Genomic DNA, 25,764 nt, shown 5'->3' on the forward strand with positions numbered 1-25,764 from the left:
GACTCAGCCATCAAACCAGTGAACAACAACTAAAAACTAGTCATGACAGAAAAATCATTCACAATACATAAAAAACACGAATGATGCATGAGTTAAAATTTGAGCTACTATATCCACATACAAATGCAACACAATTTAATCATCAAAACAGTGAATATACTGATCTAAATGGTGTGATAAAGGAAAGATATAACATGCCTTTGCGTTTAAAACGCACGAAAAACCTATACAGTTGCGGTTGCGCATATCGGGACTCGAAAATCTCATAATTATCCAATTCTGGATCAAATCCCTAATCTGCTAATTTCTGCCTCTAATTATCCTCAACGGGCTTTCGATCTGCGAAAAATCACACAATGGTCAAAAGTCAACCTTGGTCAACTCTGGTCAAACTTTGACCAAAAATTACCGAACTTTATTGCGCTCTCACCGCTTAACGATTTCGAATCTTGACTCAAAACTTGGATATTCGGATCTATCACGTCGAGACGATCAAAAATGGTTAGCATACCGACGGCTGGTGGCTCGCCGGAGAAGACGGCGGCGATGGTGGTGGCGGCGGAGGTCATCGGAAAATCGCAGAACAACTCCAAAAATTCTGAAATTTTGCAGGCTTGTAGAACTCGACGAGACGATTCTAATGGACTAAGCCCCGACTGAAGAGGACCATCGAGGCGGCCGGAATCGGCGATTTACAGGCGGCGGCGGCGGCGAGCTCTAAGCTCCGATCCATGCGATTTTTCGACTGAAAATGATGTAATAAGCTTGGGACATAATCTACACACATCCTAGAACCTTTTAACAACACAAAAACAACAAGAATCGACCTGAAATCCGACGATTCGCGCGAGGAAGATGATGAATAGTGTCGCCCCTTTCTCGACGTCGTGCTCACCAAATCGAACACCAAAACTCACGATTCTTGGTATGTTTGTGATCGCCTCGACGAGAGCTACAAGATGGCATGCTCAATTGACGGCGAAAGGTGGCAGGCGGTGACGGCGGGACGTGAATGGGGGTTAGGGTTTAGTGTGTGATTTAGGTGTTTAGTGCGTGAGAAAGAGTGTACCACTTAATATTATAAAATTTGATCCTAAAATGACCCGGTGTGTAGTGACCCTTACCCGGATCACCTACTAAACAGAACTTAGGCATGCAATTAACTTAATTAAACAGATATCAGAATAAAACTGCGGAAACCATAAACATTATACAATCCCAAGTAAAGGAATCTGTAATTTATCCAAATAATATACAACCAAATCGAATAGCTGTGTAAACCCAAACAACAGTAATAAAACCTAGACGAAGCTCCAGCTGGCCAACCACTGACTAGCCCCTCCTGGATCCACCCTTCTCGTCCAATCGCAAACCTGCCCCATGGAATAGGGTGTCCAGAAACACAGAGTACGAGACGTGAGCATAAAACGCTCAGTACGAGAGTATGAGTATACATGCATGCAAAGTGAACTCCCTATAGACTCGAGGTCAAGGATCAGATAACAGAGACAGACCGGGCTCTGGTATGTAGCACGCTATGCCGTCGCTTCAGGAGGTGGCTCCCATACCGAGATAACCGTGGATACGCCGGACCCAAATCGATGGAAGTCCATCCACTAACAAAATAGGGTACAACCCTACTAACAGACATCTCGAAAGAGATACAGCAAGATGCAAATGAATGCAGCATAATATCATGGCATATAAATCATGCAGTCACATAATACATGCATACTCAGTCAGGATATCTCGAACAGTACTTCCGTACCTCAAAAACAGTGCAAGCTCTACCAACTCTAGGTCTCCGCCTATAGTCTGCTCTACACTGCCAAATGATACTACTATCATTAAAGCGCTCTAAAAGCCTTAACTAAGCTATTGCATACTCCTAAATATTTATAGGAAGCAAAAGCTATACCTTCGTCCGTCGTTAGCCCTTTGATGTAGATGCCTCCAGAACTTGGGCACAACTCCGCTACGACTACCGAACGCCTCGCCGACCGCCGGGTCAAGCCTAGGAAGGCTAGAACAACTCGAATAGACTAGAAAGGAGAGGGAAACACTCGGAATTGGCAATTGGAAATGAAGCCTCGGCCCTCTATTTATAGACAACGATCGGAACTTCCGATCCCCGATCGGAACGTCCGAACCTCGATCGGAACGTCCGATCCTGCCATCGGAGCTTCCGAAGATCCTGATCTGCCACGTGTCAAAATATCACTTGTTGAATCCGGATAGGGGTGATCGGAGCCTCCAGTCCTGATCGAAGCTTCCGATCTAACCACACGTCATGGATGATGTAATATCATCGGTGCCTCCGATCGCTCATCGGAGCTTCCGATCCTGCCTTCGGAGCTTCCGATCGTGCCTTCGGAGCTTCCGATCCGTCCGATACCTAATTTATTTAATTAGCATTAATCCTTTAATTACTCAATTAGGGTACGGGCTACTACACGGTGTGATCTATTTTAATTCTCTTGTGTTATTTTACTCCAATATGTAATTTAACACATTTTTAAAATTATCTGAAATAGCGAACTTTGACCTGGCAACTAGACCAGTTAATTCCCAATAAATAAATTGAGTCAATTTTAGGCTTTGACCAATGACTCAAACTGATTATTTTCTCCAAATTAAATTATATGGCATAAATAATTATTTTAATTTCAATATCTCAATAATTATCTCAAAAATACCAATATTACCAGATATCCATAAATAGTCAAACTCATTGACTAATTGTCACGTGTATTTTGTAAATACACTCTATAACTCATTTGGCAGAAATAATTATTTTTCCAACTCAATAATTATTTTAAATTGCCAATTAAATCGGTAATAAATTTTTGGGGCGTTACAACTCTCCCCCCCTTAAATGGAATTTCGTCCTCGAAATTGGATCAAGTACCGATAAGCTCTGGACAATACGTCCGCATAACGACCTTGGCCTCCGAGAGAGCCTCCTCCTTTGACTGATTCTAACACCGGAACTTTACCAAGGGAAAAACTCACGTTCTAAGTATCTGCTCCTCCCGTGCTAAAATCTGCTCTAGTCGTTCCTCGGACGACAAGTCTGACGCCAACTGCAGATGCTCATATCCATAACGCATCACGCTCTTCATGGGCGCAATCCTCACAAACACATGGTCTCCAACAGCAAACTCGAGGTCTCATAGTCGTCGGTCATCATAACTCTTCTGACGACTCTGTGTGGCCCTCATCTTGTCCTAAATTTGAACCACGATATATGTAGTCTGCTGAACTAACTCGGAACCTAAGAGAATCCTCTCGCCACCAACATTCCAATGCACAGTAGATCTACACCTTGTTTCGAAAAAGTTTCGTATGGATCCATACCTATGGACGCCTGATAACTGATGCTATAGGTGAACTCCACTAACGGTAGTCTCGACTCCTAAGAGCCCTGAAATTCAATCACAATAGGATCTCAACAAAACCTCGATATTAACTGTCCCACGATTCTATTTGGTGCCCGCCAAACACTAAATTCCAATGGTGCTAATAATCACTATCTGTTACGAGCCAAAACAATGTCAAGACAACGTTCAGTATAACTCAGCTCAATAAATAACTTGCTGGGTCATAATCAAATCGAAATCGAAGAGACATGGTTCAGAACAATATCAAAATACAATAATCTGGAAAACAGATCTTAAAAAAGAAAACAACTCATTTGCAGTCTAATACAAGGGGTGAGCGAATCAATTCAAGGCTCCATGAACAAAGGATACGAGCCAATCAATCAATATCAAATCAGATGATCACTTGTCAACAGGTATGACATCATGTCCATAATCAATACAAATCAAAATCAAGGTTGTCAGCGTGGCTTACACACGAGGAAATCCGCATGCACTCAACAAAAATGAAATAAAATCCCAAGGTGTAATCCGATGTCAACAAAATAAAATCGAGATCCCAATGGAATAGAATAACAATACTCACCCAAATCAATATCCATGTCCAGATTTAGAATTCAAGTTCTCCAAAAATATGAATTTCTGAAATTCATAACCGAAATATCATTCGAAGCCAAATTGACTGAATCTTCAATGAACAATGTCATGCGAATCAAGGAATGCATCAACGACAAGAAGGATTCCAATATTTTCGAAAAGAATATATAAAATGACTCACGTAACTGATTTTTCTTTATCCCAAAAGCACCTTCCCAATCTCTCACAAAATCAACTAAACGTCAATCGATGTTTAATTACTCAGTTAGAACTATCACCAAATTCTCAAATTTTATGTCTTCAACAAACTAATTCATCTCTCAATAGTACCCTTCACCCGAATCATTTGGCTCAACGATTCCTGAGAAAAATGAAATCTAAATTCCTCAATAGCAATCAATCAAATATCTAAGAGAATTCTCAAAATATTCTCTCCGACCCAACATTCGCATCTAACCTATAACAAATAATTACTAAAATCCTCAAAAACTACTGAGAGGTAAAAGAATGCGTAGCTCCAGAATCTAGTAACACAAACGTAACAATACCTCTAATGCTAATATTTTCTGTACGCAAAAGATTTCCCAATAGATATAGATCATTCTTTTAGAGCAACCAATTAACATCTAAAGTTCAATCATATGCATGCTAATTTCACCAATTTATAATTCTCATCCTACACATGAATTTCTAAAACACAAGTACAACAGTCAAGAAATTTCCAATACAAATCTTAACTAAGCATCCCATTAACTGAAATTTAAGAACGCAAATTAAGACTATCCGCGATAAGAGAAGTATCATGATCTGCATCCTCAGCCTGCACCAAAAACAAGTGCCCTTGTGTCTGCCTCTCCCTGTGACAGTTCCACGAAATTGTTCCGGATCCTCGCAATGGTAGCTCCTGCCTGAGCCAACCAAACACTTTCCAGCATGAGGCCTCTGACACTGTCTGTAAGAAGGTACCCCTCCAGTGCTAAGGGCAACTGCCCCCTAATGTTGTTGTCTTTGCTGGCCTTGTGGCCTCTGCTGTCGCCGCTGCTGTGGTCTAAGAGAATCTGAGCCCTTAGATGACCCAAGATAAGACTTATATGTTGGCTGCTGCAAGGAATGTCCTCCAGTTGACTGTTGGAACTGTCTCTGCTTCTGGGAGTCAGCCTGCATCTCCTTCCTCCCTTCTCGGACTGGCACGCTCGACTAACCGCTACCTTGTGCTTTGTCACGTCTGCCATGGAAACATATGTTTGATGTCGGACCTCAAGTTCCCAGTAAAATGACGCAGCCTCTCTCCATTGTAGCAATCGTGGGCACGAAGTGACACTCCCGCTCGAATTTCCTCGGATACTTGGCCACAATCCTGTCTCCCTGTCGAAGGCTCATGAAGTCACGAATCAGATGGCCTCGCACATCCTCTGTGAAGTACTTTTCAAATAAATTCGTCTTGAAATCCCTTCAAATCATCCTGGCCAGATCAAGACCAGTCACTGTGCCTTCCCACCAGAGAGTTTCTCAAGACCAGTCACTACGCCTTCCCACCAGAGAGTTGCATCATCCTTTAACATGTAGATTGCGCATCTGACCCAATCAGCATCCTGGGTCCTCATGAAGGCAAAGATCGTCTACAACGCTAAAATCTACTCCTCAGCCACAAGTGGATCACGAGTCCACGCAAAATCCTTCGATCCTTGCTTGCAGAACCTCTCAGTGATGTCCTCCTCATGCGCCCTTCTAAGCTGTCCAGCCTGATGCTCAATTAAACTCGTGATACCAGCTAGCATGCCCATGCTGGCCCTCTCAAAAGCTGCGAGTGGTAGAGCTGCAGGTGAAGGTAGAGGCGAAGGTGGATCCTGATTATCCGCATCGCAAACTACGCGACTCGGAGACATACTGCAATTCCCAATAATCCCTCACGCAACCGTAGTGCACAGCTATGTATTTTAATTTAAAAGCATTATAACATGAATTTCAGTGAAAACTAACTCATGGGTCTCATTCATAAAACATAATTAAAAGCATTTAAAACTCACAGACTAGTAGTGTGACTTCTGAGCTCCACGTAGCAGGCTAGTCAACCCTCCAAGGACCTTGCTCTGATACCAAATGAAACGACCCAAAATCGAAGGAATTTTTATTTTTTTAAAATATTACATATATGCCCATACATATATGAATCTATACTTAAAATAGATTTTCATAAAATTTAATGCATAATAAAAATCAATTGCATCTTAAAAGTTTAAAAACTCGAACAGGTTAAAATCCATGCAAACAACTATAATCTCAAAAGTATGCAAACTAATGAAAAATAGTAAAAATGTGCAGAAAATAGCTCAATACATAAAATATCTCATCATAAACTAAATCAACTGAAACATGAGCTCGCTAAGGTCACGGGTGTGCTAGCTCGCCACTGATGCACAGAGGTCTTCACCACCAGTCGGGACCACAACCTCCTGAATAACATAAAACTCACCTGCACATCATATAGATCTAGTGAGCCTAAAGGCCCAGCATGCTCTACCTTTAATAACGAGTACTACTAAATAAAACCACATGTAAGCACATAACGTATATAAAAATAACCTGAGGATTCTAATGCATGCAAGATCGTAAAATCGTATGCATAAACTGCGTCGTAATCTAAATCATAACATAATACGTAACATAATATATAACATAAGCATTGGCATGTCATGAACATAAAAATCATTTTCTATGGGTCATATCATTGAAGTGTAACCTAATTCGATTGATCAATCTAAATTCATCGTACGTGGTGGCGGCCTGTGGGGTGTACCCCTAACGCCCTATGCCACTTCACCCAACCTTTGGGGATCCATAGGCTCATAATCGTAAGTGGAAAGGTCATCGGGCCCGGTATCCCGACCTCCAATCCCGTGTTTGTTACAAATCACTTCAACTTCCCAAAAATATTTTTCTTTACATGCTCTTTATCTCATCATAAAATACATGCATGAATCATGAACTTAGAAATATCATTTTCTTAAAATTTTGCCCGTAAATATATATTTAATTCATTTTTCATAAAAATCATATTGATATCAAAATATACATATACATCTATTAAATATATATTTACGGACTATTTTGTTTGTCACTGGCTAGTTCGAGTTGTTGCACCCCCTTAACTAAAGTCCTTAAACTTAGATTCGTTTGATAACACTTATACTAACCCATTAATACTTAAATTGACCCAATAATACTTAGATTAGCTCAATCACACTTAAATTGACCCATTTAGACTTAGATTGGCCCAATTAAAATACTTAACCCAACTTAAAACTTAGTTCAACCAATAAATTAAACAACTTAGACCCATAACAAATTTAGCCCAATTAATACATTAAGTCCAATTAATATCTTAAGCCCAACAAGTTTGGCTAAACAGACTTGGCCCAATAAAAATAAAATCGGCCCAATAAAATAAACTTGGCCCATCAAACAAATTTGGTCCAATAAATAGACTGGGCCCAATAAACAGACTTGGCCCAATAAAAATAAACTTGGCCCAATAAAATAAACTTGGACCATCAAACAAATTTGGTTCAATAAACAGACTGGGCCCAATAAACAGACTTGGCCCAATAAAATAACCCGGACCCAGACCCAGACCCAGACCCAGACCCATACATATGACCCTAATTCACTTGACCCGACCCGGACAACCTACTTGCCCGAGCCCTGCCCGCTAGGTAGCCAACCTTACAACCATCCCACTGTTCACCTAACCGACACTAGTTCAAGTTATCTTAAACCAAGACCCAAAGGAACCTGACTCAGCTATCAAACCAGTGAACAACAACTAAAAACTAGTCATGACAGAAAAACCATTCACAATACATAAAAAACACGAATGATGCATGAGTTAAAATTTGAGCTACCATATCCACATACAAATGCAACAACATAATTTAATCATCAAAACAGTGAATATACTGATCTAAATGGTGTGATAAAGGAAAGATATAACATGCCTTTGCGTTTAAAACGCACGAAAAACCTATACAGTTGCGGTTGCGCATATCGGGACTCGGAAATCTCATAATTATCCAATTCTGGATCAAATCCCTAATCTGCTGATTTCTGCCTCTAATTATCCTCAACGGGCTTCCGATCTGCGAAAAATCACACAATGGTCAAAAGTCAACCTTGGTCAACTTTGGTCAAACTTTGACCAAAAATTACCGAACTTTATTGCGCTCTCACCGCGTAACGATTTTGAATCTCGACTCAAAACTTGGATATTCGGATCTATCACGTCAGACGATCGAAAATGGTTAGCATGTCGACGACCGGTGGCTCGCCGGAGAAGACGGCGGTGATGGCGGTGGTGCGGCGACGGTCATCGGAAAATCGCAGAACAACTCCAAAAATTCTAAAATTTTGCATGCTTGTAGAACTCGACGAGACGATTCTAATGGACTAAGCCCCGACCGAAGAGGACCACCGAGGCGGCCGAAATCAGTGATTTACAGGCGGCGGCGGCGGCGGCGAGCTCTAAGCTCCGATCCATGCGATTTCCGACTTAAAATGATGTAATAAGCTTGGAACATAATCTACACACATCCTAGAACCTTTTAACAACACAAAAACAAAAAGAATCAACCTGAAATCCGACGATTCGCGCGAGGAAGATGATGAATAGTGTCGCCCCTTTCTCGACGTCGTGCTCACCAAATCGGACACCAAAACTCACGATTCTTGGTATGGTTGTGATCGCCTCGACGAGAGCTACAAGATGACATGCTCAATCGATGGCGAAAGCCGACGAAAGGAGGTCGGCGACGACGGGACGTGAATGGGGGTTAGGGTTTAGTGTGTGATTTAGGTGTTTAGTGCGTGAGAAAGAGTGTACCACTTAATATTATAAAATTTTGTCCTAAAATGACCCGGTGTGATCCATTTTAATGCTCTTGTGTTATTTTACTCCAATATGTAATTTAACACATTTTTACAATTATCTGAAATAGCGAACTTTGACCTGGCAACTAGACCAGTTAATTCCCAATAAATAAATTGAGTTAATTTTAGGCTTTGACCAGTGATCCAAACTGATTATTTTCTCCAAATTAAATTATCTGGCATAAATAATTATTTTAATTCTAATATCTCAATAATTATCTCAAAAATACCAATATTACCAGATATCCATAAATAGTCAAACTCATTGACTAATTGTCACGTGTATTTTGTAAATACACTCTATAACTCATTTGGCAGAAATAATTATTTTTCCAACTCAATAATTATTTTAAATTGCCAATTAAATCGGTAATAAATTTTTGGGGCGTTACAGTCCTCCTATCACTTCTGCCCCTCGCCGTAAGACCTTCTCCATGAGATTCAGTGTTTGTGTTTGACTTTCTCTAAAGTTCTTTGAATTGAATAGCAGACATAACATCTTCCAAGGTTATTGTCTGTTCTCTTCCATAAAGCAAAGCATCTCTGAAATTTTCATATGCTTTTGGAAGAGAATTCAGAAGTATCAAAGCCCGATTTTCATCCTCAAGCTTTACTTCACTATTCTCCAAGTCATCCAATATCTTGGTAAATTCTTCGATCTGGTCTTCAAGATTCTTCTCATCATTGATCACAAAGGAATACAACCTTTGTTTCTTGTACAGATGGTTAGCCAGAGATTTCTTCATGTATAAATTTTCGAGTTTAAGCCACACCGCCGCTGCAAATTCTTCTCTGGCCACCTCCCGAAGAGGTCTATCACCCAGACAGAGAATAATTGCACTGTGTGCTTTCTCGAGCAATTCATCCTTGTTCTTTATCTCATCAGACATCTCCTCCTTCTTCTTAAGAGCTTCCACAAATCCTTGTTGTGTCGAGATTGCCCGCATCTTAATTCTTCAGAGCGAGAAATCGTTCTTTCCAGTAAACTTCTCAATATCAAACTTCATTGATCTCACCATCTTTGCTTAGTTTCCCACAGACGGCGCCACTTGTTAAGAATCAATCCGGAAGAATTCGATGTTTTGAGAATTACCAGACAAACGAACACACAAGAACACCATCCTAACTCACAGATAAAACCAACGCACACAGATCAAACACAACATTCACGCGAAAGCAAATAAACGACGCAAGTATTTACGTGGTTCGGCAAGAAATTTGCCTACATCCACGGGAGAGCAACACACCCATTTTATTAATCACCAACAGAACAAACCAAGATCAATAACCAGAGCTTATTACAGAAACAGACCAGAAAACTATAAATGCTAGATACAGACATGATTCAAGCTTTAAATCCTTGAATCTTCCCGTCACAATCTGCGCCCAAGTTTTCTCCTCTGAAATCTCTCTTTTCTTCTCTCTCAATATATTCTGAAGAATTTGATTTTCTGTTATGTTCGTTGCGGCCAGCTTCCATCTGCTTATACAGAGAAATAAACCAACTTTTATCTTGGGTTTTAGGTCAACAACAACTTACGGCCCAATTATAAAGTCAATATGGTCCAACCCGATAAATATTCTCACATCAGTCTGCTCTGATCTTGTACTTCGATCTGCTTTGATATGCCTTCAAGCTTATAGCTTCTCGTACACTCCATCTAACTTCTCTCCAAGTCTTAGTACTCGAGCAATCGATCTGCATGAACTCATTCGAAGACTCATCTGACCATCACTTCGATCTGATCCCAGTATTCGATCTGGACCATGAATTCATCTGATAACTGAACTCATCTGATCTGCACTATTTGATCTGATCTCTTCTCTATTCTTACTCAATCTAATAGAAGAATACTTCATCATAACTTTTCTTGATTTTATATCAAACATAAATGCAACTATTTTTAAATTTTTATTTCAAGAAAACTCAACTATTTTACGATTAAAAATAAGGTAAGTCTACCTGAAGTAATACTCACTCGTATTTTAATATAACATATTCAATTTATAATTTGCTCCGAATATTTTTATATAATCCGGTGTGTCACGTTAATTTTATTTTGTATTCATATATTTAATTAAATATATTATATTGAAATATAGTATACTTACAATGAGGAAGTGTCAAGATTTTCAGTTATTTTTCTGTTTTTTTTAAAAATATTTAATAATCTATATCGTATAAAAACAAAAAAAAAATCTAAAAAAAAACCATCATTTTTCCGCCAAAGTGTCTTTTCAAAAATAGTAAAGATATCTTTCAAAAAATAATAATAATGATGATATTTTATAAATACAAATAAATATATGGTTGAACTTTTAACTTATATAGATAAAGATAATACTGAAGATTCAAAATAAAGATGATATTATGAGTGATAAACTATTTTATCTAACGGTTAATTATAATTCAGTCCCCAAACCTAAACAAAAATTAATGATCAGTCTCTGTCAGAAAAAAACTTTGTTTAAACTCCCTGGGCCCACATGTTTTGTTTCGGATAAAATTCGATACAAAACATGAAAAATATGGTACAAATACATGATATTTGAGTATCAAATGTGTTAGATCTAGTATAAATATATGATTTTCTAGAACAAAAAAATATTGATATTAATAACACATTTATCTTATTTGGAGTTAAATCGGTACAAAACATTAAAAATATGGTACCCATATGTGATTTCTGAGTACCCAATGTGTTAGATCTGGTACAAATATATGATTTTTGAGTACTCAAACACATGTTGCAAGTTCACATTAATAAAGATGTTTAGATTTTATACTCAAAATTATATTTTTGTACTCGATCTTGAACAATTAGTGTTCAAATATCTTGTATTTGTACCATATTTTCAATGTTTTGTACTTAATTTTATCCGAGAAAAATAATGTGGGTCCAGGGAGTGCAAACAAATTTTTTCTGACAAGGGACTGATTCTTAATTTGCTTTTGGATTTAGGGACTGAACACCAATTCACTATCTAATCATTTTAAAATATAAATAAAATTAAGATTGAATTTAAAGAAATTTTAAAATAGTCTTTTTCGCAATTAAACAAAAATTTTTTTTTTAATAAATTAGTTGTTTTGCCGATATGCAATTATACATATACGCAAAAACAATTAAAAATGATATTATGATTGATAGACTATTTAATCTAAAAGTTTTTTTTTAGATAATCTAAAAGTTTTTTAAAAATTTATGAAATACGATTGCATTTAACAAATTAAAAAAATGCCTTTTCATGATAATTTTTTTAACTTTTTTTCTTTTATTATGATGATTGTTTTGAATTAATTGCATTGTTATAAATTTCATAAAATAAGATTTTATTATATTTTTTGTGTTTTGTAAATTTCAATTGATGTTAGAAAGTTGAATCTATAAAGGGTTTCGTATCATATGCATATACAGTAGATGAATTATAATTTTTTTTTTATTATCAGACTATTTTGTTTTGTTTATTTAATTTTATATACTTTTCAGATTAATTTTCATTATATTTAATATAAATAGCATTTTACACTAATTGTATGGAAGTTTAATGTATATCATTTTATCAAACTGTTACGTGATCTATATTTTATTAGCATTTTTTATATTTTTCTATCTTGCTATTTTAGTTCTAAAAATTCAAAAATTTTATTTTTTTTCTTTTATTTTAATAGAATACAAGTATTGCATGTGTCAAATTTATAATTATTTGCTAAATAAATCTCTTAGAAAAAAAAATTAAATTTATAATATTTGAAAATATTTTTTCGCCACAAATCAAAACAAAACAAAAGATCTGTAATCTTTTTTTTTTTTTTTTGAGATTTCAGAAGTTAATTAGTATGTAGAAAAAAAATAATTCAGAAGAAAAAATAATCATCAAAATATAATGATTTTTCTCCTAAATATGTGTAAAAATTCAAAATAAATAAATAGCTAAAAGCAGTATGAAAACTTTTTATAAAAAAAAAATCTATACGAACATATATTTTCATTGTTAAATATCTTAAGAAATTGAAACTCAAATCAATCAACTTATTATTTTCACTTTATGAATTTCAAATAATTTCAATATTCTAATGATTTGAAATACACTGTGATTAACTTAATTATTGTGTAAATAAATATAAAGATGAAATTGATTCTTTTGTTGTAATTTTTATTACTGATTACAGTAAAATAAATAGAGTTTGCCATTAGCCAAATGTCCAGCCAGTATTTCAAGCAAGCTTTCCCAAAAGAAAATAGTGAACAAAACGAAGATAAGTAACACACAAAATCCAGGAAAACGGAACAATGGTGGCCAACGGTAGAAATCTCGCGAGTCTCTGCTAATGGGTTTTCTGTTCTGATAAAGAGGAAGTCCTTTTTGTATTGGGTGTTGATATAGTTCGCAATACTTTGTTGATATTTTCTGGGCTTGGAAAGGTGTGCCTTTTTTTGTTCTGATTTAAATTTCAATACGTTTTTCTCTGATGAGCGTATATATGTATGTATATCTTTTTTTTTTTTCCATTTATCTTGCTTGTTTGTAAGATTCCGATGAATCTGTTTAATGTTTGGAGAAATATGTTTTATTTTGTTGTTGGAGTTTGAAATGTAATGTGGTGAGAGTAGAGACGTCGTTCTTGTGGTTGCATGTTTATATCAGCTCTATAATACTTTTGGGATTTCATGATTTTTTTTGTTCTCTAGTAGTTTAATGCCATCGTGTTGTTTTTTATTTTTTTAGTCGATTGCGTTGGGTGCTTCTGAATTCTGACTTCGGCTATGTTTGCTCCGCATACATGATTTAAAAGACTGATAGATCGGGACGAAATACTCTGCTACATTTGGTGCTACAAACCGTGCTACACTTTGCTAAAAACAACCCCGTTTGCACAAATTATTAAAAATTAAATTCATTAAACAACATAGATGAACAAAATATAATTAATCATTGATAAAATTTTCGATTCACCTATTTTTTCAATTAAAATAGGCAATAAATTGTGTTCCAAGCACGATAAATGAGCAATTTAATTTTTAATAATTTGTGCAAACGATGTTGTTTTTAGCAAAGTGTAGCACGGTTTGTAGCATCAAGTGTAGCTGATGATTTTGTACCCGATAGATCATGTGTAAGAATGAGAGCTTACGTTAATTGAATTCTGCCGGAGAAATGTTTCCTTTTTGTTGTGTCAATTTTTTACGTTTCTGTTGAACTTCAGTTTGACTCATATCTCCGTCTGACAGACTCTGCTCTAACCAAGCCATGGTGGCTAATGCAGCAACTTCTGCATTCCTTCCGTTGGTGTCTCCGACGTCGGATTCCTCCGGAAAACCATTGGGAAAGTTCGTGGGAAGCACTGATGGTCGTGGAAATGGCCTTAGTTCAAAATCCTCATCTTTGGGAAATTTACGTGTCAGGGCCAACCGGCGAATCCCCCCCAAGGTTAGTGGGGCTAAGGTTGGATTTACGGATGGTTTTGAGACTGATGAAGTGACCCCATCACCTCCTCCTCGAATGTTTGTCAACCAATTTCCTGACTGGAACATGCTCCTTGCTGCCATCACGACACTATTTTTGGCAGCCGAGAAGCAATGGATGATGCTTGATTGGAAACCGAAGCGAGCAGATATGCTCTTCGATCCTTATGGGTTCGGGAAAATTGTGCCGGATGGTTCAATCTATCGACAAAACTTCAGTATCATGTCCTATGAAACAGGAGCTGATCAAACAGCTTCTGTAGAGACATTGATGAATCATTTTCAGGTGCTTTAATTATGTTTTCAAGACTACGATTGTTGAAAGTCTTCCTTGATTATGGCTAATATGGTGTAACCTTTGTGCAGGAAACAGCTCTTAACCACACAAAGAGTGTAGGTCTGCTCGATGATGGCTTTGGTTCAACACCAGGGATGAGTAAAAACAATTTGATTTGGGTGGTTACTAAGATGCAGCTTCTTGTGGATCGTTATCCTGTTTGGTAATTGATCACGAACGTTGAGAGATATTGGTTTGGCTATCCTTTGGTTCGAGGTTTTAAATTGTGATCAAATCTGTATGATCTGCAGGGGTGATGTTGTTCAAGTCACTACTTGGGTAGTTGCATCTGGTAAGAATGGAATCCGACGGGATTGGCTTGTACGTGACACCAACACAGGTGACATTCTAACCAGAGCTTCCAGGTGAGAATTGTCTGATTAATCTGCATGAAAAATATTTTATTTACAGTTTCTAGATTTCTCCATCAGTGTGGTAGCCTTCAGTAGCCTACTTTGTCAATTAGGCGATTAAGATCACTAGCTAGACGACATTATGTCCTATGAGTAACCAGGTCAATAAGATTTTGTGGGTTAAAGAAGAGGGGCCAACGAAAGAAACTCTACTTCCAATCTTCATTAGTCATCAAGGGGTGACTTCTTCCAGCACTTTTTGAGTCAGACTGATGGAATTTGTGGCTAAACGTTGTATATCATTTTAATTCTATATGACTCTGAATAATTTACCGAACTTTGTTGCTTGGGATTATGGCAGTCTGATGGCGATGATGAATAAAGAGACGAGGAAACTAGCTAAAATTCCGGAGGAGGCACGAGAAGAAATGGCCTGCTATTTTGTTGATTATCCTTCCGTTGTGGACGAGGATAGCAGGAAATTACCCAAACTGAATGAAAACACTGCAGACTCTATTCGTACTGGTTTAACTGTAAGTAGAGTCTGTTCTATATTAGTAAACTACTTTGTACCCTACATATATCAGATTCTTTTTATCATTGGTTGAAAGGATCCATTCTTTGTATGCAGCCAAGATGGAATGATTTGGATGTGAACCAACATGTGAATAATGTGAAATATGTTGATTGGATTCTTGAGGTGAATAGTTATTTTTCCTCCCCCTTCCCTTTTACTTTGACAAATGTTGCATTTTGGTGTCCTTTATTTGAAAGACAGGATATAGAGTGTATGTTTTTGGTTATTTTAGTTCATCTTAACTTTTGATTGATTGCCATTTGATGAATCAATCAATTCTATGAAATGTATCAAAATAAATAATTAACTTCACAATGTTTACAATGTAATCTTATCCGTGGAGTTACTGATTGTGTAATATCTCTTGAGTTCAAACATACCAGGTTTCTTCATTAGCTATTACTTTTTATTCTCTTTCTGGTTGTTTTTTTTGTTCCCCAAGTTTTTAGTAACTCAATACTCTCGGGGCCATCCTTTGAGGAAATTAAATGTATTGGTTCCTCCTGATGTATGCAACCGATTTCTATCACATTATCTTGAATTATGTAGTATATCATTTGAAGTCACTTGTTTTAAAGTGATCTGAATCTATATCATTCTACGTTTGTTGCAGAGTACTCCGTCAAAAGTTTTGGAGACTCGCGAGCTTTTCGGTATGACCCTGGAGTACAGGAGAGAATGCAGGAAAGACAGTGTTTTGGAGTCCCTCACTTCAGTTGTGGAGAATAAGGTTGGTGATTTGGCAAATTCTGGCTATATCGAGTGCCAGCACTTGCTTCGATTAGAGAACGGCGGTGAAATTGTCAAGGGAAGAACCGACTGGAGGCCTAAATCTTATAAAGCCATAAGCTCGGATCCCCTTCCTGCAGAAAGTGCACAATGACTTTGTCTTCTCACAGCTGAAATGGAGGTACTGTGAATTAGATACAGCTTCTGCTTGTGGTTGTGAGTTTTTCGGTCAATCCCATGTATAATTCAAGACTCCATGTTTTGTTTCTTTTCCAAAATTTGATTAATTATTTCATTCCTCACGAAAAAGATTAAAAAAAAACATTATTAAGTTATTGCAGCTAAATTAAACTCACAATGATACCAATATTTTGGGGATTAAGTTGGTCTTAGGGGGTTAGCAGTCTATTATTTTGTTGTCCAACCAGTTTCTGCTTTTATTATTAGAAGTATTAAAATTATGTTGCTTGCTCGTACACATGGCTATTCGAGGCTAGATATTGGATGATGCTAACTGTCACGCCCCGCTCCCGGGATCGGGTGGCATCGACGTTGCTTTCAAATAAAATTCAAAAACAACCAGACTCTTAGTACAAAATTTAACTAACGAATTTAACTAAAACCAATCTATTTCATAAATAAATTCCATAATAAATATTCTTTACAGCTCAAAATTCTCAAATATGGAATAAACTTGCAGAAGCAGTCTTACAACATAAAAATCAGAATAATATCTATAAAATCTCAAAAAAATCTCTTCATCACCATCTCCAAAACATGACTTTTTCTCGATTTCTTCGACTTGATCTTCATTTCTATCTGTTGGGGAAAGTAAGGGGTGAGTGTTTTGAAAAACACTTAGCAAGTGGGGGTCGATCGATCATACAAAAAATATATACATATATATTTATTTGAAAATCCCTACTTGGATTACAAGCATAACATAATTCAAAACATAATCATAATCATCTCATATATGTCTCCTCATAACATATCATAATCATCATACAAAATCGACATGATTTAACATATTTTGGCCAGACACTGAAATTCATCTCAAATTCATCTCATTATTCGTGGCTAATTGATCAGTCCCCTATATGTAATCCCTCTAAAGGGTGAGGTCATTTGTCGGTTATTCTTACCCACCGCATCAGGGCCATACATATCATGGTTCGTTGAAATTCAAGTCATAATAGTGCCTAAGCATACTTTTAACAAAGTTTCATCATGAAAAATATTAAATAACAAGATTCTAATAATTATCATGAACGATCGAGATTTTTTAAACATACATAAAATTTTAAAATAAAGCCCACCTGCTGTGTTGATGCATACTAAAATCAATAACTTGAACGGGCAACCGTAAAAAAAAAACTTGAACGGTCAAAGTTTTGACCGAAATCTTTAGAAGAAAATTCTCGAAAATTCAGCCTACTGATTTTCGAAAATGAGGCAGATTTATTTGGACTTTTCTTGACCACAATTCTTTCCAAATTCCTAGGCTACTTCCACGTGCGAGAAAGGTTGACCAATTCCTTTTACCCAATTTTTGCAGCTTATTTCACGAAAATATGGGGTAAAAGTGGACTGAATTCTCTGACCCAATTTACAGCTTTGTACTCTCGAAAATATAGAAAAGGGAGTGGGTAGATTTCCAAGTAAATTTGCAGCTCCCTTCGAAAATATGGAGAGAAAAATAGCAGAGTTCTAGCGTGAATAATATGGGCTGAAGGGACGGTTTGTGCAGCTTAAAAAGAGACTGAAATCTGTCTTATTTTCCGTAGTAAGGAAGGAAAAATTTGTAGCTTTTTATTCCTTGATTTAATTGTTGAATATGGGTTGATTTAATTGTCTCCGAGCACGACTCCGATCAGCCGTATTTCCGACGTTCCTTGCTTGCTTTAGACTTCTCTTCACCTCCCATACAAGCCTAGACATTTTTTCCTTCATTTTCTTTCCTCAATCTGTCGAGCTCCAGCTCCAATCTTATGCAGGTACTCACCACGAAGCCGACTGATTTTCCTTCATTTCCGACCAACTCCGACCACCAATCTTCCAAAGAATCTCGATCTGTGACCCTCTTGTCCAGACGAACAAAATGCACACATCAATTTAACTGATCCGTACTTCCTTAGTGAAGATAATATAGGGGCAATTTCGTCATTTTTATTTTTTATTATATTAAAATTTTGAATGGTAATGGTGTGCTGTAAATGTGAAATCATAGAGAGTTATTAATAGCTCAAAAAAATTTCACAAGGGATTATCAACGAACACGGGATTTCACAGGGGTGATAATTTCCCCATTAAAAAATATATCTCATTGAGATCATATAGCAAACCATATTGTAGGGTGACTTGTAATAATTGGTAGCCAACCAATGTCCCATACTACAAAATATGTGATAGACCCCTCCTATGTTAAAACTTAAAAGATGAGGTGGACCGAATTCGAGGGTTGATCTCACACGTATTTTTATATGATGCAATACATTGTTCACATGAGAAAAAAATACATGTGACTCATTAAATATTATTGAATCAACTCTCGCTCGAAGTAATAGTGATATTCTAAAGATAGAGTCGAATAAGTCAATGATCTGATTTAACATAAGAACATGTGAGGTCCACTATTTGTTCGGTGGACATCACACATCACATATATTGATAAATCTTCACTCTTAGATGTATTATTAAAGCAATATTTAGTGTATGTACGTGTGGGGTGAAATTTTCCAGCTTTGCATGGTCAGGTATGAATCGGAGTGTCCTTATTTTGCATGAAGTTGATGGTTATTGAAAAGTATCTTTGTCCTGTGGTTTAATTCACATTGAATTTTCATTTCTTGATTTACGTATTGATGCACAGAAAAAGCGTGGAGTTGGATCGTAGCGGGACTGTGACTGTGAAGTCGAAGGCATTATTGAACCAATTAAATAATTAAAGTAAATGAACATATTATGCATACATACCAAAACTCTTGCGCTTCCCCGTATTAAATCGGGTATGAAAACGATTTGTAATAGCAAAAAATATATATATATAATATAAATAAATAAATGGTGGAATAATGTATACCTTTCTTGTATCTTATATTTGTTTTCTTATGATTTTTCATTGCGTTTACATTTTATTATTTATAATTGAGAATAAAAGTAAAAGAATTAAGGAAAAGAAACACCGACTACATGTGGAGTGATTCTACTATGGATTTTTTCTGGTTTTTATCGCTTTTATATGAAGTTATTTGCATCAAATACGTCTGTGAAATATGGAAAATGCACACTTCTCTCTTATGAAATTTTAATAGGCTTCAACCCTGACTTTTTATAAAATTAGCACACTCGTCCCTTCAGATGAGTGATTGTTGCGCACGCGCCCCTCATGCGACTCAGCAAACATTTTGATTTTTTTTGCACCAAATACCCTTGTGAAATATTAAAAATGCATATTTGATCCCCTGAGAGTATAATTTTTAAATTTATTCAACTCATAAACATCCAATTATAAAATATTTAGGAAACACTTTTCGTTTTATTAAATTTTATTTTAAATTTAAATTTAAATTTATTATGATTAATTAATTGTTTTTTTAAAAATTATTATTATTTTATCTTGCTATCATTATTTTATTAAACTCACTTCGTGTTTCCAACTTCTCCATTAAACATGCATTCATAAACGAGATTTAAATACCTAAAAGTACCAAAATATTAAATCAAAATAATAAGTTCATGCATATTACTTTTCAATTTAGGACTATATATTTTTGAACCAAAAATCTAAATTTTTTAAAATGCATTGCAAAATTTGCATTAAATAATAATACACAATATTTATTAAAATCCAATTATAAAATATTTTTCAAATATTTTTAATTTTATTTATTTTTTATTTTTTATTTTAAATTTATAATTCTTAATTAATTTGCTTCTAAAAAATATTATTATTTTATCTCGTTATCATTATTTTATCAAATCACTTCGTTTTTTCAACTTATCTATTAAACATGATTCATAAATAAGGATTTAAATATCTAAAAGTACCAAAATATTGAATCAAAATGATAAGTTCATGAATATTACTTTTTCGATTTAGAATTATATAATCATGTTATTTTTTATTATTTATTACAAATTGTGCAATGTATCTTCTCGAAAAATTTAAATTTTGGTTCAATAATATATAGTCCTAAATCGAAAAATCAATATTTTTGAACTTATCAGTTTAGTTCAATATTTTGGTACTTGAAATTATTTAAATACTTGTTTATGAATGAATGTTTAATGGAAAAGTTGGAAATACGAAGTGAGTTTAATAAAATAATGATAGAAAAATAAAGTACTAATATTTTTTTAGAAAATAATTAATTAATGATAATACATTTAAAATAAAAAAATAAAAATTAATAAAACAAAAATGTTTGCTAAATATTTATAATTGGATCGTAATAATAATACCTAATTACGTCCTCAAAGTTTTTTAACTTTTTCAAAAATATACTAACACTTTATTCGTTCCTACTTATGTCCTTTATTTAACAAATAGTTTTCTTAATATGTTCCTCAAACTAAAAATTGCCTATAATACCCTTATTCTAACAATTATTATTAATATTTCCTTTGGGCTCAAAAAATGGTATCAGAGCCTAGGTAATTTTATTCAGACTTTATATTATTAATTAAATCATACTTTTCTTTGTTGAGAAAGAGATTTTCAACAAACCATGGATTCAAACGAGAGTTTGAACCAGAAGGGTTTCATTTATATGAAATCTCATAAACAAGTGAATCTATTTAAAATAGATTCTTTACAAAAGAGACTTAGGTCTTTTATACTCTCTGAAGAGATTAAGAAATATGATTTTTAATTCTCAATTTTTAGAGATCACACCAGATTCCTCTAAACTCTCCGGAGATCTTAAAAAAATTCAAAAGACGGTACAATATTACAGCAATCAGCTGTATGAAATACCTCGGCAGATTGGAGAAATCCTTAAGAAACAAGAAAAAATTCTTGTAACTCTAAAGGATCTTCAATCCAAAATCATAAATCTAGAACACATTTCTAGTTCTAGGATGGGAAATACAGGAGGAAGGTTACCACTCTCGTTTGGTACCGAACCTCTGTTACATCAGAAAGGTAAAACGAAAATGGTTCAAAAACCTTTAACTGATGATGAGATGATGATTAATCTTATAAAAGCAGTATCAGAGAAAAATACTATCTGATGACTACTTTAGAAAGATTAAATCTCGAGGATCTACAAGATCTTGCGGATTCTTTTGCGAATCTCAAAGTAGTAGATCTAAAAATGAATTCTCCTGAAGGTGAACAACCCATAGGGAATCCCCCTAGATATGTTGTTAAAACAGAAGAACCACATAGTGAGTTCCATGTAGGAGAAAATTCACATCCAGCAGGAACCAGATCAAGAAGGAGTAAGATACCAATACATCAAACTCCTTATGGAAAAACTGTTTTAAACCCGATACATCCTTATGGGGTTATGTTAAATCTGGATGTTCTGGACTTCAAAAACAGAGAAGATCTCATAGATGACTGGACGTCAGCTATGAGAATTGCAGCAGGGACATTGGATCTCAATAAAGAAGGATTCATTAAACTTCTAGAAATGAGTCTAATGGGATCTGTTAAGATCGCATGGGAGATGACTATGCCAGAAACTAAGGAATCAATCTTAGCAGGAGAATCCCTCAGCGAGATTGGAGGAAGAATGGCCACCCTATTTAAAGCACAATTCATAGGGGTAGACTATTTCAATAATCAAGATACAGAGAAAAAGAAAAGATATACTCAAGCTCTGTATAGCCTCGAATTATATGATATCTGTTTAGTTGATGAATACATTATGTTATTCACTAAATACAGATGGAATTCGGGAGTCGAGGAAAATATAGCTATTCAGCTATTTTTCGCAAAAATGTCAAGTCCCTGGAGAGAAATGCTGATTAAAGAATATGTTCCAGGAAATCTTGATACTTTGGCAAGACGAGCCTCTTTTCTGAAAGGAAAATTGGCAGAATGGTGCCATATGGCAGCATTACAGAAGAACTACAAGAAAATAAGGGGTATAGATAAGCGTACACCTTTATGTTGCAGAGAAAATGATCTTCCAACGATCATTGGAAACAGATCACAGAGATTTAAAAGGAAGAAATTCAGAAATAATCCCTATAATAAAAGAATGAGAAGTTCTTGGAAACCAAGAACATTTTGGTCCAAACAAAAGGCCAGATCTTATAGATCAGGTAGAAGAAATGGACCTACAAGAACATCCCCAGCAACAAGCTCATCACAAAGCAGGGGAAGAACACCATCAAGAAGAACTTTCAGAAGAACTCATACAAGAGCAAGTGAAAGTTTCAAGGATTGCAACTGCTGGACATATGGAGCAAGAGGACATATATCTACAAATTGTCCAGAAAACGAGAAAAAATGAGTTAAACACTTTGAAGCAACACTAGATATAGATGATGCGGTCTTCTTTCAAGATCTAGTCCAAGTATATCAATTTGAGGATATCCCCTCAGATGAAAGCATATACGAAGAAGAGATATTGTTTAGTCAAGAAGATTCCGAGGATGAATCAGAATCAGAATCAGAATAAAGAGGAAGTGTTTCGGCATGAAACACATGAAAGTTTGGCTGAATTCTTTAGCCAAACTACGATATCTCATAATATGGTCCAAAGGATTATGAGAGAAAATCCAACGTTACAAAAGTACCAAGGATTTTCGGCAGGACAAGTAGAAAGAGTCTTAGGCAACCTAGGGCTTAGACAAAGAAGACATCATTTGATTTACAAAGTATTCAGAAGGGAAATGGCAATCCCTATGGAGTTAACAAGTAATCAAATAAAGATGCAGTTAATTCCTTTTGAAGAAGTAAGAGAGGAATTGCAGAAGCTGAAAGGTGAGATAGCAAGAACGATGTCTTGGATTCATATTGGAGCAATCCAAATAATGATCAAGGCAACTTTTAAAGAAGGAATAGATTCACCCATAGATATCGTAGTATGTGATAAAAGAATGGGAAATATCCAAGATGCTGTTCTGGGTACGATCTCAGGAAATCTATGTGCAGGGAAAATTGTAGGAATTATTCATCCAAGAATAGCCTACAATTTAGCTGACAGAGATTTTAGTCGAGCCTTGACGTTGCACCAAAACTTCAAGGAAAAAAGATTAATGAAGGAAGGTAATCGACCATATTCTATTACTTATCAAATTTCATATGCTCTTTCTATACTCATCACTCTGAATTATTCATTAGAAATGAGTTTATTGAAATTCCAGAAATCTTTGGGAAAGTTGCTCAAGCAATATGCCCGGAAAAAATCGAGTTTCCTTTAATTCAAGAAACAGACATTCAAATACAAGATAAACCGGTTCTATACAGAGACCTTAAAATAGAACCCCCAAGGCGACCGAATGACAAGTCGAAGGTGGAAAAAATCTCCTATTAAGGAAATTCCACCAGAAGAAAAGGAGTTTTCAATAATAGGAAAACTTAGATCTCCAGAAGGATGGAAAGAAGTCAAAATAGTATTCGAGATTACAAGTCACAGGAACCAATTTCCTTGTAACTCGATTTACTATTTAGAGCAGCAGGTAACAGGAACTTACCAAGGATTAATAAATATTGAAGAATTGGAAGTTCAAATCTGTGGAATTTCAGGAAAAGAAGTGGATCAGCTCATTCTTGGCCTAGAGTTTCTAGAAGACCATAAACCATGGAAACGCCTTGAAAAAGGAATAGAGTTTATGGCAAAAGAAAAGACTTGGAGAATTCAATAATAATTCTACAAGATGGAAAACCAAGAGAATTGGATAAGGGACAATCCCTTAATCAGATTCGAAAACTCTGTTTACAAACAGAGAAAGAAGCAACTGTTGAAATTAGTAAGTCATGAACATGATTTACTAGAACGTATTGAAGAAGTGGAAAGGAGTAACCATACTCTACCTTCTGAGGCCTTAGGAAAACTAAAGGTGAATAGTCTTAATCGGATTACTGAGTTACAACACAGTCTGATAAAAATGGCAGGGCCATTTAGTAATCCTTTTAAAAAATGACAACAAGTCCTTTCTCCATATACATTCCGATAGGGATGTTGTATGAACAATATAAAGCTGAGTACTTTGCAGCTTATATTGACTCAGGAGCAGGAATTTGTACAGCAAAACGAGGAGTTTTTCCTGAAGAATGGGAAGAAGAATTGCCAAAAATTGCTGGACGAGATTTCTCTCGAAGAATTTTAATTCTTTGTAAAGGAATAAAATAAGCAGAGATCTTTATGGGAGGAGCATGTCAAACACCTTGGTACAAGGTAAAGACACCACCAATCTATTTTCATGATACAGAAGCTGATATCCTGTTAGGAAATAACTTCTTACAAATGTTTAAGAAGTATACACAAGACAATGAATCAAGAAGACTTATGTTCACTACAATTTGTAATCATAAAATTATCGTTCAACGACTCAAGGTTGCTTTCTATCGACAATTTTCGATAATATTTCGCAGCCAGCGTAGTGATAAAGGACAACTTTTCCACCCAAAAATGAAAGATCCAATAAGGTTTGGAGAAACCATGTTGAAAATAACAACAGAACAAGAACTCCAAACAGAGGATATGGAGTTTCTCAAGGTAACTCTTAATCACAGAGATATAGAGTTAGAAAATAAGGTATCCCTTGAAGATGTCAAAAAGAGGCTCAAAGAAAGTTACAACGAGCATCATTTGGCATGGTGGGATAGAAATCAACTCAAAGCCAGTCTTACTCTAAAGGAAGGCAAATAGTATGAATTCGTCAGATATAAGCCTATCCCAATGAACATAACAGATCAAAGGGATATGAGAATGATTATCAAGGAACATTTGGACCTTGGTCTAATCAAATAAGGAGTTTCACCATATAGCAGCCCAGGTTTTCTGGTCAGGAATCATGGTGAAATAAAAAAAGGGAAACCCAGGTTAGTTATTAACTACCAAGGTATTAATAAAATCCTGGAGTTTGATGGGTACTTCATACCCAGTAGAGAACATATAATTAGCTGTGTACGAAATGCTAGAGTGTTCTCAAAATTTGATTGTAAGTCTGGATTTTAACAGATTCGAATGGAAGAAGACAGTAAGAAATTCACAGCCTTCTCTACACCACAAGGACATTATATCTGGGAAGTCATGCCTATGGTATTGGCTAATGCACCCCAAATATTTCAAAGAAAGATGGATAATCTTTTTAAAGATTATTTCAACTTCATGTTTGTTTATATTGATGATATTCTTATAGCATCAAAAAATATAGATGAACATGTTAAACATTTAGAGATTTTTTCTAAAATTTGTAAACAAGAAGGACTGGTTTT

General features: G+C 35.5%; 1 protein-coding gene across 2 annotated transcripts; it reads left to right on the plus strand.

The window, feature by feature from the left end:
- The first annotated feature begins 13,136 nt into the window (after positions 1 to 13,136).
- Positions 13,137 to 19,359, plus strand: LOC140892801 (palmitoyl-acyl carrier protein thioesterase, chloroplastic-like). Of its 2 annotated transcripts, none has more exons than XM_073301803.1 (8): positions 13,137 to 13,208; positions 14,135 to 14,654; positions 14,735 to 14,868; positions 14,957 to 15,070; positions 15,420 to 15,591; positions 15,690 to 15,758; positions 16,249 to 16,545; positions 19,237 to 19,359. In XM_073301803.1, exons 2-7 carry the CDS (start codon positions 14,154 to 14,156, stop codon positions 16,516 to 16,518), a joined length of 1,260 nt encoding a protein of 419 aa, XP_073157904.1. In that variant the 5' UTR covers positions 13,137 to 13,208; positions 14,135 to 14,153; the 3' UTR covers positions 16,519 to 16,545; positions 19,237 to 19,359. The 2 variants fall into 2 exon arrangements, with proteins under 2 accessions (XP_073157904.1, XP_073157903.1); XM_073301802.1 differs by having other exon boundaries at positions 13,147 to 13,327.
- Positions 19,360 to 25,764: the final 6,405 nt, after the last annotated feature.

The sequence above is a fragment of the Henckelia pumila genome, chromosome 3 (assembly GCF_033568475.1).
Source record: "Henckelia pumila isolate YLH828 chromosome 3, ASM3356847v2, whole genome shotgun sequence".
Taxonomy (NCBI): Eukaryota; Viridiplantae; Streptophyta; class Magnoliopsida; order Lamiales; family Gesneriaceae; genus Henckelia; species Henckelia pumila.

Bases quoted from the DNA above. Each gene is read 5' to 3' on its own strand.
- LOC140892801 (XM_073301803.1), top strand. From the start codon at position 14,154: ATGGTGGCTAATGCAGCAACTTCTGCATTCCTTCCGTTGGTGTCTCCG. The intron at 14,655-14,734 runs GTGCTTTAATTA...ACCTTTGTGCAG, and splicing joins CATTGATGAATCATTTTCAG to GAAACAGCTCTTAACCACAC. The intron at 14,869-14,956 runs GTAATTGATCAC...TATGATCTGCAG, and splicing joins GTGGATCGTTATCCTGTTTG to GGGTGATGTTGTTCAAGTCA.